The sequence below is a fragment of the Vipera berus genome (genome assembly GCF_964194415.1).
Source record: "Vipera berus genome assembly, chromosome: 14".
Taxonomy (NCBI): domain Eukaryota; kingdom Metazoa; phylum Chordata; class Lepidosauria; order Squamata; family Viperidae; genus Vipera; species Vipera berus.
The window spans coordinates 13,939,921-13,953,976 of NC_138217.1; the positions used below are offsets into that span (position 1 = coordinate 13,939,921).

The following is a 14,056-nucleotide window of genomic DNA, read 5'->3' on the forward strand; positions in this document are numbered from 1 at the left end:
TATTATTATTATTATTATTATTTCATTTTTAATAGCAGTATTTCATTTCATTACTATCTGCGTGTGAGAACCAGGAAGACCGTGTTTTTTGGGGGGGATATTTGCAGAAGAGAGGGAGACAGTCTTGAAAAAGAGGAGTGTCTTCAGTCTTTTTATTGGAATCCTTGCTTGGGATCCACCTCTATAGCATCTGGCTGCAATTGCCCGTGTCAAGAAGTTCCCTGGGAAAAACGTCAAGGGTCACTCCCTGGGGTCCCCCCAATCCCCAGCTGGGACCTGGCTGTTGAGTCCTTGCATGCCGAAGTGATGCAGACGCATCAGGGCTGCTAGAAAGTGTGGGAAGGCGAGCTCTGCATGTGTGAACCGGCCATTCCAGCCCCTGGTCCCGCTCTGTTCCTGCCCAGGCCGAGTTCTAGAAATGGGGATTGCGCGAGTGGGATCCAGTGAGTGGCCGTGGGTTCTTCCGCAGGCAGCTGCCTGAGCACCCGGCCCCCTCCAGCGTGTTCAGCCGCAGCCTGCTTTAAAGGGCTCCAGGCTCTTAGCGTTTCGCATCCTTTCATTTCCGCCTTCAAAAAAGAAAGAAATGCAGCTTCTAAAAAAGTGTTCCTTTCACCCCACAGTTGCCGTGGTGGAATTAGGAGTTTGATAAGTTTGATGCCAGGTGATCTGCTTTGCAGGTATTTCAGATTTTTCTTGTTAGAGAGAGAGATAGGAGGGGAGGGGGAGGGGCTCCAAATGCAGAGGTACTGTGTCCTTACCACCTTTTTCCAGCACTAAGTGCATTTACAAATAACCTGAGAATGTGTTTTTATACGAAAAAGCAACCATTATATTCTACTGTGACAAGTGCACTCTGCACTGTATTGTTTTGAAAATGATAGGAAACAAAAAACTTGGAAAAAACAACCAGAACCCAAATGTCTGTCTTTTTTCTCTTCCCTCCCACCCTCCTCCCCTCAAAGAAGACATTAAATCTGGGCTTTCATTGGATCGATGGTCTGCATCGTCTTTGCGTGCCGCTCTTGCTTGAACCCTGATTGGAAGAGGGTCCCCAGAGTGGGGGCTGGGAGGTCCCCTGGCTGGGAACGTGGACCAAGGAGGGTCTCCCGTGGGGTACACCTGGTGGGGCAGCTGGATGTGGGGGAACAACAGACCCCCCCTGCCTGGGAGGCTGTCTTCCTTTTTGGCTCCCATTCTTGGGGGGGGGCTCCTCTCCACCATGGCCTGGCCAGCTGTGAAATGGGCCTCCTGCATTGGGAGTCCGGTCAGCCCTGCTCGGTCGGCCGCTGCCAGTTTCCAAACGGGCAGGATAGAAATTGGGGTTCAGGCATAGCCAGGGCCGAAGGCTGCCTTTCCCCACCCCCTGAGCCTCAGTTTCCTGCTCGGAAGCCCCCAGAGGGCTCCTTGCCAGCTTTGTTGTGGGCGTTGACTAGCAAAGTGCAAGCTTTGGCGTCTCACTACACTGGTTTGGCCTTTCTGATTGCTCCGTGGGGCTGCGCTGTCACTCCGAGAGCCCCCAGTGGAGAGGGCAGGTTGGTGTGCGGGCTGGTGGGACCTCTGCCGTGGCCGGGTTCCTTCTGAACGGGCTGACCGACCAACCACCTCTTCTGGGTGACGGGCAAGGCGGCCGCCAAGAAAATTCTCATCCAGTGTCAGAAATGAGATTAACGCGGGAGCTGCAGCAATGTTGTTGGAAAGCCCCCACCCCGCCGCCGCTGCCCCCTTCTGTGGAGGGTTAGGAGCTTCCCATGGGAAAAACTGCCCCTCCCCCAATGCATCTGCACAATTCTGGTCCTTAATTACAGGCAGTGGTAAAAAGATCCAGCCATACATCCAGTGGTGCATCATCTGTTGAATGCCTGCCTGTCTGACCTTGGGAGGAGCAGAAAACCTATCAGCGAACTTCAGCCATCTGGTGGGGTTTGCTGCCCTCTTGTGGCCCTGATCCCAACCTGCAGAAGGAAGGAAGGAAGGAAGGAAGGAGTACAATGCAGTGGGAGGCATCCTCAGAGTGAACCTCAGCAGCTTTTCAGAAACCAGTCAAGACCAACTGGGTAGCGCAGGGGTATTGTAACCCCCCTCAAAAGCACAGAGTACAATAGAGATGCTTTGGCTTTTATTTCTAAATAAATAATTCAATAAAACCTTGTGCAAAATGATACTATCAGAGGAGACTCACCGTCCCCAGGCAGAGTGCGCACCTGAGCCGGCCGGCCTGTTTTCGGACCACAGGGAATTCACGCGGAACTGGGAACATGCCTATCTTCAAAGGAGCTGCTCTGGACGATTGCCTGGTGCCTTCTTGGTAGCAACCCTCCTGGGCTCCTCTGGCGGAGTCCAGGCTCAGCATTCAGAGCCTCCTTTAAGGACAACACTCTCCGCTCCTGAGCTACGTCGGCCTCCGTGCAGAGCTGCCCTTGTGCACAAAGCGGCCACCTAAACCCGCTTTCCAGTTTCTCTTTCTTTATAGGAGTGTTTCGTTTGAAATGCAAGAGGCTCGACCTCTCTGTGGAAGGCAGGCTGGTCTTTCCGGCGGTGGGAGCCGGGAGGTCGCTCCATCAGGATGCCAGTTTGGGGGGTCCGCTGGGGCAACAAGCCGCTAGATCTGAGCCTCTTCCTTCCTCCAGCTGTGAGGGTAGCTGGGCTTCTGCGCGTTTGCTCCCGCTGAGCGCAGGCTGTCCAGGGGCACCACCACCTCGTCCGGCTGAGAGTTTTTGTTCAGCTCCACCACCCGAGGCACCACCGTCGACCAACGATCTGCCCCACACCGGAGAGAGAAGGGGACGTCATGGGGGGGGGGAGAAAAAGCCAAGATGGGGGCTGGAGGGGCCTCCTTTATATGAGCATGCTGTCTGCTGCCCTAACTGACGCGCTGCCTGGGCACTGCAGCAACAGAGTCCAGAGTCCCGGCCTTGCTGTGGGGAGCAGAAGAGCCACCCGGCTGCCCACTCACCTCTGCGCAGGCGCCCCACGGTGTGGGAGAAGCCGTAATACTGGTAAGTGTCGTTCTTGCCGGGATCCTCGTTGATGATACCCAGGTTCTGATTCCAGTGAGACCAGTTCACCTCGTCCACTCTGCAAGGGGAAAAGCATCCCCTTTGGAGATCAGAGCGCTGGGGGAGGGGGGCGATCAGAAGGAGCAAGGGATCAGCTGACCGGCGGGCAGGCAAGCCCTTTCTCTGCCACGCTGAGTCTCTTGGCTCAGGGGCTACTTTAAATGGCATTGACCTGCCCAGGGCTTAATCCAGGTCTCCCCAGTAAATGCCTGTCTTGGGGATCTAGCTGTGAACCCCAGCTCATGCTGGGGACTCGGGACCCTTTCACAACGGATCAATGGACTCAGCCATCGTGAAGTCCTTCCAGATCAGAAGAGGAAGGGAGAACCCGTTAAGAGACTTAGAACTTCTGAGAGCAGCTGGATGATCTCCAGATGTGGAAGGGGGGCTCAGAGAGGCTTCCATGACCATCTGCAGCTCCTCCAAAAGTTGGGGGGACCAATAAGAACCAATAGGGGCTGATTCTGCACAGCTGGACTGGGGCCCCAGTTCCCTATTCCTAATCAAATAGGGTGGACGATTATGGCCAGAACTCTGAGGGTCTCTCTCTACCTGAAGCACCATCTTCGGTCAGGGGCCCCGTCCAGAGACTTCCCCACGGTGACCATCTCTCCCGAGCGGAAGGCTTTCCGGACAAACACGGGGAAGGAGCGCTCAATGTCCAGGATGGTGGTGGCCCACTAGGGATGGAGAAGACAAAGGAGCCTCAGCCACGCTGCCCTCCACCTCCAGGGCTCCCTCGCCCTCCTAAGCCCACCAACCTGGAGCTTCCAGATCTTCTTGCTTTCTTTGGAGACCTGCCCAACCGTCTCCCCCATGAGGGCGATCAACATGTTGAGCAGGAGGACGAAAGTGAGGATGATGTAGGTGACCAGGAGGATGACAAAGACCCCGGGGTACTTGGCGTTCTCGATCATCTCCAGGTCCCCCATGCCGATGGTCAGCTTGAAGAGGTCCAGCAAGAAGGTGCTGAAGGTCTTGCTGTCACGGCAGGAGGGGTAGGCAGGCGCCGTGCAGTTGGAGCGGTCCTCGCGGCAGGACTCGGCACTGGAGCAGGGGTTCAGCAGGGAGACCAGCGCTGCCGGAGGAGGGGCAAGCCTTTAGCCAGGTCCCCAACACGCTCCCTCCTGCCGTGGCTGGAGACAAAAGCCCACCTGGCAGGGCTGGCGCCAAGCTTTGCACGGGGAGGGACTTACCGGATGCGTAGCCGATCATGAAAAGGACGTAAACCAGGAGGAAGCGGAAAAGGTCTTTGAAGAGGATCTGCGGAGAAAGAGCAGCAGGTGGAGGTGAGTTCCAAGGCTGCGCCCTCAGCCGTGCTGTAATGTAGGTGGTCCTCAACTTAGGACGACAAGCAGGACAGAATTTGGATCTGGTGATCGTGGCGATGCTGCAATGGTCTTGTGAGTCACTTTTTTCACTCCTGTGGCAACTTCAAATGGTCACTCAACCGATGGTTGTGATTTGTGGGCCACCTGGAGCCACCACCGCTGGGTTCCCCCCCCCGCACGCCAAGGTGAAGGAAAGGAAGGGCACCTCGTTCTGCCTCACCTTCTGGATCATGATGCTGTAGGTGCCCGTCAGCTTGAGGCCGCGGGTGAAGTAGAGGGCGTTCATCCAGCCCAGCACCAGCGCAAAGACCATGACCGCCAGGTAGGCCTCAATGCCAGCCAGGTAGAGAGCAGCTGCAACCAGGACCAGGACGGAATAGATGAAGCTGTGGGTGGTGGAGGGGCAGGGTGGGTGAGCAGGTGAGTACACAGAGAGCCGGGGGGGGCACCCACATGACCCCATCTGCGAGGCCACAACGTCCCCATTAGAAGATCCTGAAGGGGAGTCCTCTTCTCCAGCCAGCCCAGGTGGAGGGTTTATGGCTGGGGGTCACTATTAAAACCTCCCCACGCCCTCAAATACACAAGGAGCCGACATTCTCTCTTCCACTCACTAGAGCAACTGAAAGGAGCCATCAATGAAGAAGGAATTGACCCCCGGGCATTTCTTCATGAACAGATCCTTGATCTGGAGGAGGGGAGAGAAAAGACTCCGCTGCTGCGGCCAAAATCCCCAGAGAGGAGCTGCAAAGGCCAGGGGAGCTCAGAAGCAGCAGCTTTCCTTGCTGGGAGGATTTGGGGTCACGGGGGAGGGGAAAGGGGAGGGAGAAGGGAGAGTCACAACCTTCCAGTGTGCAGGGAAAGGAAGGAGAGGATGTGAAGGTGGTTGGAGAAGGAGAAAGACGGGGCCCCTCCCCAAGCAAGAAGACCCCCCCATCTGCACTTACATTGGTGAAGAAAAAGAGGACCCCTGTGAAGAGGGTGACGATCTCTCCAGCCAGGCGAAGATAGTCCAGGGTGGTCGTGTACGGGTAGGGGGGCTGGGGGAGGAAAGGAAGGGCGCTGAGGGCTGCCCCAGTCTCAGAGAAGGAAGGAGACCCTCTGGTGGACGGGAGCCTCAGGTTGCACCAGCTGGGACTCTGCTGGGCTCTCACAACTGCAGTGCCTGCCTCTATCTGCTCAGGGTTCCTGCAGTGGGACAAGGGGCGGTGTACTCACTGTGCCCTCCAGGGGGCGGTAGTAGGCCACCAAGGTGAAGATAACCATGGCACAGAGGTAGGAGACCACGCTGATGTAGAAGGAGACAGCCCCAAACTTGCGCCACTTGTCTCGCAGCAGCTCGTTGATGGGCTCCACGGCCAACATCTCATGGCGGTTCTGGACAGGAGATAGGCAGGTGCCCCGTGAGGAGCCGGCGGGCAGGATCTTCCCACTGAGGGTGCCCCCATTCGGGTCTCCTGCCAACCTCACCTCAATCTTGCTATTGTAGACCAAGATCTCCAACACGGACACCTCCTCTCCACAGGTGTCCAAGGAAGACAGGTCGTAGAGGGAGGAGTAGACAGGCCCGTAGGCCCAGTCTCTGAACTTGCGGGAGAGATGGCGCGCATCCTCGTCCTTCACCTCCCGGCGGATGATATGCTGGAAGATCTGCAGGTCGGGGATAAATCAGTCTGATGAACTGAGGAGGGGAACTTGGCTTGGCCAAAGCAACCAAGGGATTTGGGACAGGTTCCCACCTCCAAATGGGACCCCGGGAGTCTCTCTGCCACCCTCAAGACTCGAGAGAATCCTCAGCTCGGTGCCCCCAACTGGCCCTGTCTCACCCCTATCTTTCCGGTCTTGGCTGCCATCATGAGGGGCGAGAGGCCGTCGTTGTTCAGCAGGGATTCCAGGTTGGTGTCTGGGAACAGCTTGGCACATTTGATGAGCAGCAGGTCGTACATCTTAGTGACGAACTTGGTGTTCTCACGGGTGTTATCTGCAATGGCCACCAAGGCGTGGAGCACCGTGTTGCCCCGGGAGTCTTGCCGCCGGAGGTCTGCCTGCTTGTGGGCATTTTCCGTCAGGTAGTGGACGATGTGGGGCTGGTTGGTGCAGGCGGCCAGAGAGAGGGGCAGCTCTCCTGTGCAGAAGTGGATAAATGGGCAGGTGCCAAGTTTCCAAAGGTGCACGGCTCAGCTCATCCATAACACCCCCAAATCAGCTTGGAAATGTAGAAAATCCAAGGGTCTTCCAGTGTTATGGGATCCAATTTAACATGCTGCATGCCCTCCGTTCTGTTCCTCGATGGACTCCCCCCCCCGATCCTTTCTGTGACTTGACCCCTCAATTTTTCCATCCATTCAGAAGCTCCCCACCCTGGCTTTTCTTCCTCCCATCCCCCTGAGGTCTCCCTCCTCCTTTCATCACTCTCCTGGCCCACAGGTGAACTGCAGAATGAGGCCTAGCAACCCCTAGGAGAAGGGCGTCCAGGAGAGACCTGCATCAGTTTTCAGTCTGGGAACAACTCCTTTACTCACCAAAGTAGAAGTAGCCACCCTCGTCTTTGGGCTGGAAGAAACGGCCCCGTGCCTGGGCGTGCACATCGGCCCCCTTCTCCACCAGCAGCTCCACGTAGTGCTTGCACCGTCGTTCGATCGCAATGTGCAGGGCGGTCTGGCCTGAAGAAGCACAACACCGTTTGCGGAAAGCCTCCCTGCTCCTTCTAGCGCCCCCTGCCCTTCTCATTGCCCCCAGGTCTGTGAGCCGCTGAGCACTTCCCGCCAGGTTCCACAGGCACGAAAGAAGCAGCTGCTGGGATGTGGCTCAGCGCACCCGCAGCCCACATTTCCATGCTGAAAACTCATAATTCAACCTGGTGCTCCCGAGAGCCAGAGAGCCAGGCTTCGGCTCCATCCAACTCCTCACCCACAGCTGTTTTCCAGGCAGCGATCTTTCAGATGGTCCCTGCCCCGCACAGACGGTGGCTCAAAATTACCACATCTGGGATTCCGTATGGCAAGGGTGGTGCAGGTGACTCTGGCAAGCACAGAACCAGCCGTGGGGGACGGACTGAGCCTCTTTTCCTGGGGAAAGAAGCTGCCCAGGCAGCCTCAGAAGAAGATCCTCACCTCGGTAATAGACGTCTCGGAAGGGCGCATTGATGAATTCTCGCATGTTGCCCGTTTTCTCGGCAATGTCCAGCAGGAGCGGGATGGTGTCATTCCGGCCACCATTGAGGTTCAGCAGGGCCTTGGGGAGACACGTCTTGCCGGTGGAGAGCTCTGGAACCAGGCAAAAGTGGCACCTCTGTTACACGGACAGCTCCCCTTTCTTCCTGGGAACCCGAGGCTCTTCCCTCTTTTGTCCTCATAACAACTCTGCGAGGTAGGCCGTGCCAGGAGGAGAAAGCTGTCTTAACATTGCCAGCAGTGCCTCACCCACCTGGGCCCCCAGGCTGCCTTTGCCCCAGCAAGGGCTGACAACCGTCTTCATCCCCCACCCCCTTTGCTCCACCCGCTTCTCAGACCCCCAGCCTCGCCCACCTCGGAACTCCTCGTCTGTCAGCCGCTTCTTGTGGCTCAGCAGGAAAGGCAGGAGGCCGTCCAGCCCAGCCGTGACCCCCCGGGAGACGATGTCGAAGAGGATGGGCCGGTTGAAGACCTTGAGGATGGGTGGGGGGCTGGGTGCGGGCCCCTTGTTGCTGGGGCGCTTCTTCCTGAGGGAGGGGGGGAGAAGGGAGAAGGCAGCTCAGCTCTGTTGGAGAGAGGCAGCCCTGCCTGACCAGAAGGGAGATCTGGGTCCCCCCCCAGCCAACCGCCCTGCTGGCTCAGGCCGAGGGCCCCCTACTCACTCCAGGACCCTCTTTCGCCTCCGCTTGTTGTCGCTGGGGAGGTGGCGGTAGGTGCCGTAGTCGAAGAGGGAGTCCATGGGGGCTTTCTTGGGCCCCGGCACCACCGAGGACTCGTAGATGGTGGACTCCAGCAGCTCCATGGGGTTGGGGACCCCCTTCCGGAAGGCCCCGTGGAACTTCATCCGCAGGTTCTGCTTGCCGTCCCCTGAGCCGGGGGGGCTGCAGGGGGCCTCGCCAGACCCAGAGCCCTCCTCACCCTCGAAGAGGTTGGCCAGGGAGGAGAGCGGGAAGGCATCGGCCTGTGGGGAGGACTCCTCGGCTGGGGCCTCAGTGGCCCCGGCGGGGCTGGCCTGGTGGGTGTCCTCTGGGTCGGCCATCGTGCGCACAGCAGGGTGGGCTGGGGGAGGAATGGAGCTGTGGGTCAGGGGCACACTTGGCCTTGCAACACTCAGCCAGTGCTGCTGGTCACTCTGTTGGCCTTGAGCTGAGATCCCCTCTTCTGGCCGTGGTGGAAACCCACAGAGAAGCCCCCATCATCCTCCCCCCACCCTTAGCAGCGATGGAAAGTGTGAAGTTTTTGAAAGGTTCCGTCTTAGGAAAGGATCACAAACCACCTACAGGAGCCTCAGGGTGTGGGAGAGACCGTTGCTCCTCAGGTCACTAGGAAAGAGCTCTGCTTAGTCAAATTCTCTTTTAAAAGCGTTTAGCAACGATCAGATACTTCTTCGGAGGAAACGCAGGAAGGCTGGACTTGCCTTAAGCCCTTTCCGTGCCTGAACTGCCCCAGAGCAAAGGGGACTGGAGACTTGCGGCTCTTCTTTTTCAACAGAGGCTGAGGACTCAGAGCTCCTGCTCAGCCCCACTGCCCCCGCCCCCCAGTTAGGGCCCCAAGACCACCCACCTCTGCTTTCTGGCTCCGCAAAGCCAAACCAAGGCTCTGTGGCTGGTCCTCCGAGGTGGAGATGCAGCTCCACACACTGTTCCCAGATGTGGCTGTTCTGGCTGGGGGCTGCTGTGCCTGACCCACATGGCCCCTCCCTCCCATGGGGCACAGCCTGCTTGCTACTCAGAGAGGCCTTTGAGAGACGGTGCGACTGGCCACCGGCCCGCAGCTCACTTCAGACTCGGCCCAGCAAGGAACAAGGAGTGCTTTCACAGCTCCTGGAAACGTCACCCGGACCCCACCCGAAATCCAGACGGGTGGGGGGGTGGAAGGAGGAAAGATGTGGCACTCCTGGAGGGGCCGCCAGCAGCCAGCCTCCTAGGCTCCCCTGCAGTCTTGTGGGGGAAGAAGCCCAGCCCAGGAGGAGACCACAAGCCTCAACCCCTTTCCAGAGAACCGCTTTCTGGCAGTGCCCATCCTCGCCCCCGGGGCCCTTCTTTTGGGGGGATGGCTGGGGAGAGAATCCCAGAAACCCTACCTGGAGGGCACCGGGTGGTTAGCCCAGAGGCCGAGAGGTGCCCCACGTGCTTTGAAGGCCTAAATCAAAGTGGCATCTCTCCATCCATCCCCGGCGCTGTCAATCCGAACCTTGAGACTTTTCCCATGCTGAACCGGGGAAAGGAGAGAAACTCTGGTTCTCCAGGAGGGCCAGTGTTGGGGTGATGGACCTGTGCAAAAGGGCCGGCCTGTGAACCTGGGGCCCCCCTTAATTCTTGGGGCTGAACCCCAGCGTGTGTATGGAGCTGCACTGCCTGCCCTTCCTTGGTCCGGAGAGAGATCCCAGCCCCCTGCCAGCCCTTCACCCTCAGGAGACACCCCCTCTTTCCCATGTACAGAAGCTGGGACCACTCAACACCCTGGATTGGGGCCAGCCGCGCTGTCCTTAAGCAGGAAGGGGCCGGCTGTGCCCTGCCTGGGAGGGCCCTGGCGTGGCACCCAGTGGAGTTGGGTACAAAGCGATCCTCTATTGAGAGTTATAGCAATGGGCTTCCGGCCTCCTTCCTAACTGCCAGAGCCCAGATTGTAGGGAGACTTGGAGCTCGGAAGAGCCGCAGGGACCTAAGCACTTTTCAGGACTAAATTAGGAACTGGGAGTTCCAGAGCAACAGGGAAGGAGAGACTTGGAGAAGAGGAAGCCAAGCCAGGCAGGCGGGTTCGGTTGGGTGGGGACGGAGGAGCTGCAAGTCCTCTCAGCTGCCTCTCTGGGGCGATCAGAAAAGCCTCTGAGGCCATGGGTAGGAGGTTCACTAAGGTGGTTTCCTTGGTGCCCAGACCAGAACACCAGACCCACAAGGCAGCCTGAATACTGGAAATTTTGGCGGGGAAAAAAAACGTCACGAGCGTTGGAGCGTTGACCAGCTCCTCGCTGCCCAGGAAGTCAGGAGCTGAGCAGAGCTCAGACAAAGCGGTTCCCTAATCTGAGCTATTCAGAGCAGGAATTTGCTGGGTGGGAGGGGCAGCTCTCCTCCTCCGGGATCAAAGGGTCCAAATCAGTAGTTGGACAAACAAGGGAGGGGGGGCCCTCTGGCAGGCAGCCCGCCTGCCCGCCCGGGCTTTCTGGCCAGCCCATCTTCACCCGGCAGCTCTTTTGCTGGCAACGGAATTCAACGGGTGGCACTCTCCAGCACCAGATGTGGCAATTGGGGGGGGGGGTGAGGGGGGAGATGGGATCAGGCTAAGCCTCAGCCTCCCCCTCCGGCCCCTTTTGAGAGCTCCTCCCTGAGCTCATCCCGAACCTTTACAGCCCACCCCCCAAAGTGGCAGTGTGCAAGAGAGGCCCTCCCCTCCCCCAGCCCTATTTTGAGAACCAACTCAGCTGCCCCACCACAGCTTTCCAAAGCCTCCATTTGTAGCATCACCGCAAGGAGCTTCCTTGCCAGCCCCGTTGGAGGGAGGCCTCGCTCGGGGGGGGGGGGAGGGGTGCCACCCCCTTCCAAAACAGGAACCGTTGTCTTATTGGGGGTCCTGCTGCCCAGGAAGCACGGGGTGGGGAGGGGGCTCCAGGCTGGAACCCCTCTCCCCCCAGGCAGAGGGAGGGGTGGTCCTGCAGCCCCAGAGGCAGCTGGGGACACGCAAGCCGGGGTGGAAGAGCCAAGCTGCATGTCTCAGCTTGGCCGGAAGGCGCAGTCCGTCTCCTCTGATGTGGTTGTGTCGCTGGCAGCGCTGGGGTCCCCGCCCTGCCAGAGAGTCCACGGAGCACAGGACTCCTCTCCAAAATGTGTTTGGTCAGTCTTGGGGGGCTGGGGGCCAAGGCTGTGCACGTCAACCTCCTGGCTATCCTGCAGCTTAAATGTTTGGAAATTTCACAGCTCAAAGGATTAATCGACATGCCCGAACAAGACCCTTTGGGTCTTGGAGAGAGAGGGAGGAACCCCCCCTCAGGCCAAAGGCTGGAGGTCGGCCAGCAGAGCGCACAGCCTGGCCACCTTCAGTTTGGGGCTGGGGGTGGGGAGAGATGGCCGGGGCAAGAACGGCACATGCTTTAAAGGTGATGCCCCAGAAGAGCGCTGCTCTTGCAGCCCTGCATGATTCACTGGCCTTTCCACCTCCAAAGGTGGTGCTGTTAATGGGAATACTGGCAAAATTAGATCATTCTGTCCCACCCAAAAACGGAGCCATAACTGAATGTGTGGAGCTGCAAGATTCAACTCCTCCCAGTAACCAGTGCAGAAAACACAGGGAGTGAATTCTGATCCTGCCCATCCCTTGCAGGGCAGGAGGAAAGTGCTCCCGCCCGCCCGGGCCAGCTCCCTTCTGTAATTCCACTGTCCCGCGCGGAGTGGAAGGGATTCTTGACAACAACCCCGATGGGCAGGCCAAGGAGGGCCGCGTGGGACAGAGAGCGGGGCGGCGGGGGGCTCCCCAGCATCGCAGCTGAAGCTGGACGGGAATCCGACTTACGCTCTGGATTGCCGACAGTCGCTAGTCAGGAAGTAAGCCTATTTCCAAGCCGGCAGAGCCAGATTCGGAGGGGGGGGGGGGTCTCACCGAGCCCACCGCTGAGGCTCTCTTAGTCCACGCTGCCCGTTCGAGTGGCGGCGCTGCAGCCCTTCGCTCTCTGCCACGAGCGGTTCTCGCCGGGAAAGGCACCGCAAGCGACCGAATCCCACCTCCCCAAAGTCCGGGAGTGGCCTCCGAGGCTGGCCGGAAAGGTGGCCTCACGAGGGCCCAAAACTGCGCCTCGCTGAACGGTCCCCGTTTAATCTCTCTTCTCCCGCCCTCGACGGGCTAGAGGCACCGGGAAGACCACCGCGGGCTCTGCAGGGAAAGCGCCTGGGGCTCGCTGGGCTCCTTTAGCTGTCCCGGCTGGGGATGATGGGCGCTTGAGTCCCGGAGAGCCGGAGGGAGGGGTCAGGGCCTGAGAAGCAGGAGGAGCAGCCAAACGGCCCTTCCCTGGACGTGTCCAGAGGGAGCCGAGGGGGGGACGCAGCCGCGCCCCTCCCCCTCCCGGCCCCACCCCACCCCCTCCCTCCCAGCCGGACGCGCCCCGCTCACCTCAGCGCCCGAAAGCCCTCCGGCGCCGCACGGGCTGCTCCGGTTTCAGCTCCCCCGCGCGTGGATCTCCGGCTCCGCGCAGAGGGAGCGCAACTGCAGAGCGCAAGAGACACGACCCCCCCCCGCTTCCTTCCCCTGCCCTCCCCGCGGAGCGAAGGAGGTCGGGCGCCCCCGAGCTGGCCAGACCACCCTTGCGGAGACGTCACTTGCCTGACAACCCCCCCCCCCGTCTGTCCGGGGGGGGGGAAGACTCTCGCCAGAACGCTCCGGGTATTCTCAAGAGCAACCCCCCTCCCACTTTCCCGGATGGCTCCCCTGCTCCCCCTCTGAAACCTTTGACCTCAAGACAGGCCCAGAGGCAGATGGGGGTCTCCCCTCTGCGGGGGGGGGGCAGGAAATCCCCTCCCCCAGACCAAACCAAACTCTCGCTGGCTGCCTCAGAAAGGAACTCCTGCAGGTGGGGAAACGAACAAGGAGTGGAAGGAAACTTTTTCCCTTAAAGGTTTTGCAAAGTGTTGTGCACACACCCAGCTCCTTAACTGCCTGTAGCCTGGCAAAGAAAAATAAGAAAAAAATGGGCAAGGGTGGAGCACAGGTGGGACTAAAAACACCTTTTAGTAGCTTTATTATTCTCTCTGCAGTTAACTAGAGGGGCACAACAAAGTGAGTTTCTTCCCCCTTTTCTGCAGAAAAGCTGCAGGCAGGTGGGTAGAAAACTGGCAAGGGATGGATTGAAGAAGCCCCAAGGAGTAAAAGTTCTAAGACTGGAGGAGGGCGGAGGGGGGGTCTTTAAAAATCATTCTCAAATAGGAACAAGGCAGGTGTAGAATCCAGCCGGATCATCCAAGGACAGGAGAGTCTGGAAGCACTCCAAAGAGACTACGGAACTGCCTGCCACAAGGGGTGGGGGCATCTTCCTGGCCACTCTGGATTGCTGGACAGGACATGACTGCATGCCCCAAAGGCGGAGAGGGAGGTGGGGAGCTGCAATCCCTCCACCTTTTCCCTCTGGGCTCCTTGGGTGAAGGGCCACCTTCCCTGCCAGACTAGAACCCCATTCTGAGTCTCCGGGCCTGCCGGCTTGCCCCCCTCCCTCCCTCCCTCCCTTGGCTGGGCTGATGGCTTTGGCAGGGAGCAGCCAAGGGCTTAGTGCTATGCCGGACGGAGGAATTTTTCTGGCCAGCCCGAACAGGCCTGGGTTGCACCCCTGACCCAGAGACAGCAGGAGCACAAGGAGCTAATTGGGGGGGGGGAGTAATTGAAAAGCAAAGGGGGGAGGCTGCAGCCCAGGGGCCTTGAGACAACACTCCGCTGGAGCTCAGTGGGTTGGACACCCTACAAGGTGGGGGGAGAGAGGAACCCGACCCAAGGACTCAACTCCCCATGGCCCACTCAG

At 59.0% G+C, this 14,056-nt stretch overlaps 1 protein-coding gene across 1 annotated transcript; it reads right to left on the reverse strand.

The window, feature by feature from the left end:
- Nucleotides 1–2,334: 2,334 nt before the first annotated feature.
- TRPV4 (transient receptor potential cation channel subfamily V member 4) lies at nt 2,335–8,599 on the reverse strand (the record flags this gene model as incomplete). Its single annotated transcript, XM_081339315.1, has 15 exons — nt 2,335–2,757; nt 2,954–3,075; nt 3,609–3,736; nt 3,818–4,134; nt 4,253–4,319; nt 4,608–4,773; nt 5,002–5,075; nt 5,335–5,427; nt 5,606–5,764; nt 5,858–6,037; nt 6,214–6,512; nt 6,910–7,050; nt 7,501–7,653; nt 7,915–8,087; nt 8,223–8,599. The coding sequence occupies 15 exons, from the start codon at nt 8,597–8,599 to the stop codon at nt 2,600–2,602; spliced, it is 2,607 nt and encodes an 868-aa protein (XP_081195441.1). The 3' UTR covers nt 2,335–2,599.
- Between the last annotated feature and the right edge of the window lie 5,457 nt (nt 8,600–14,056).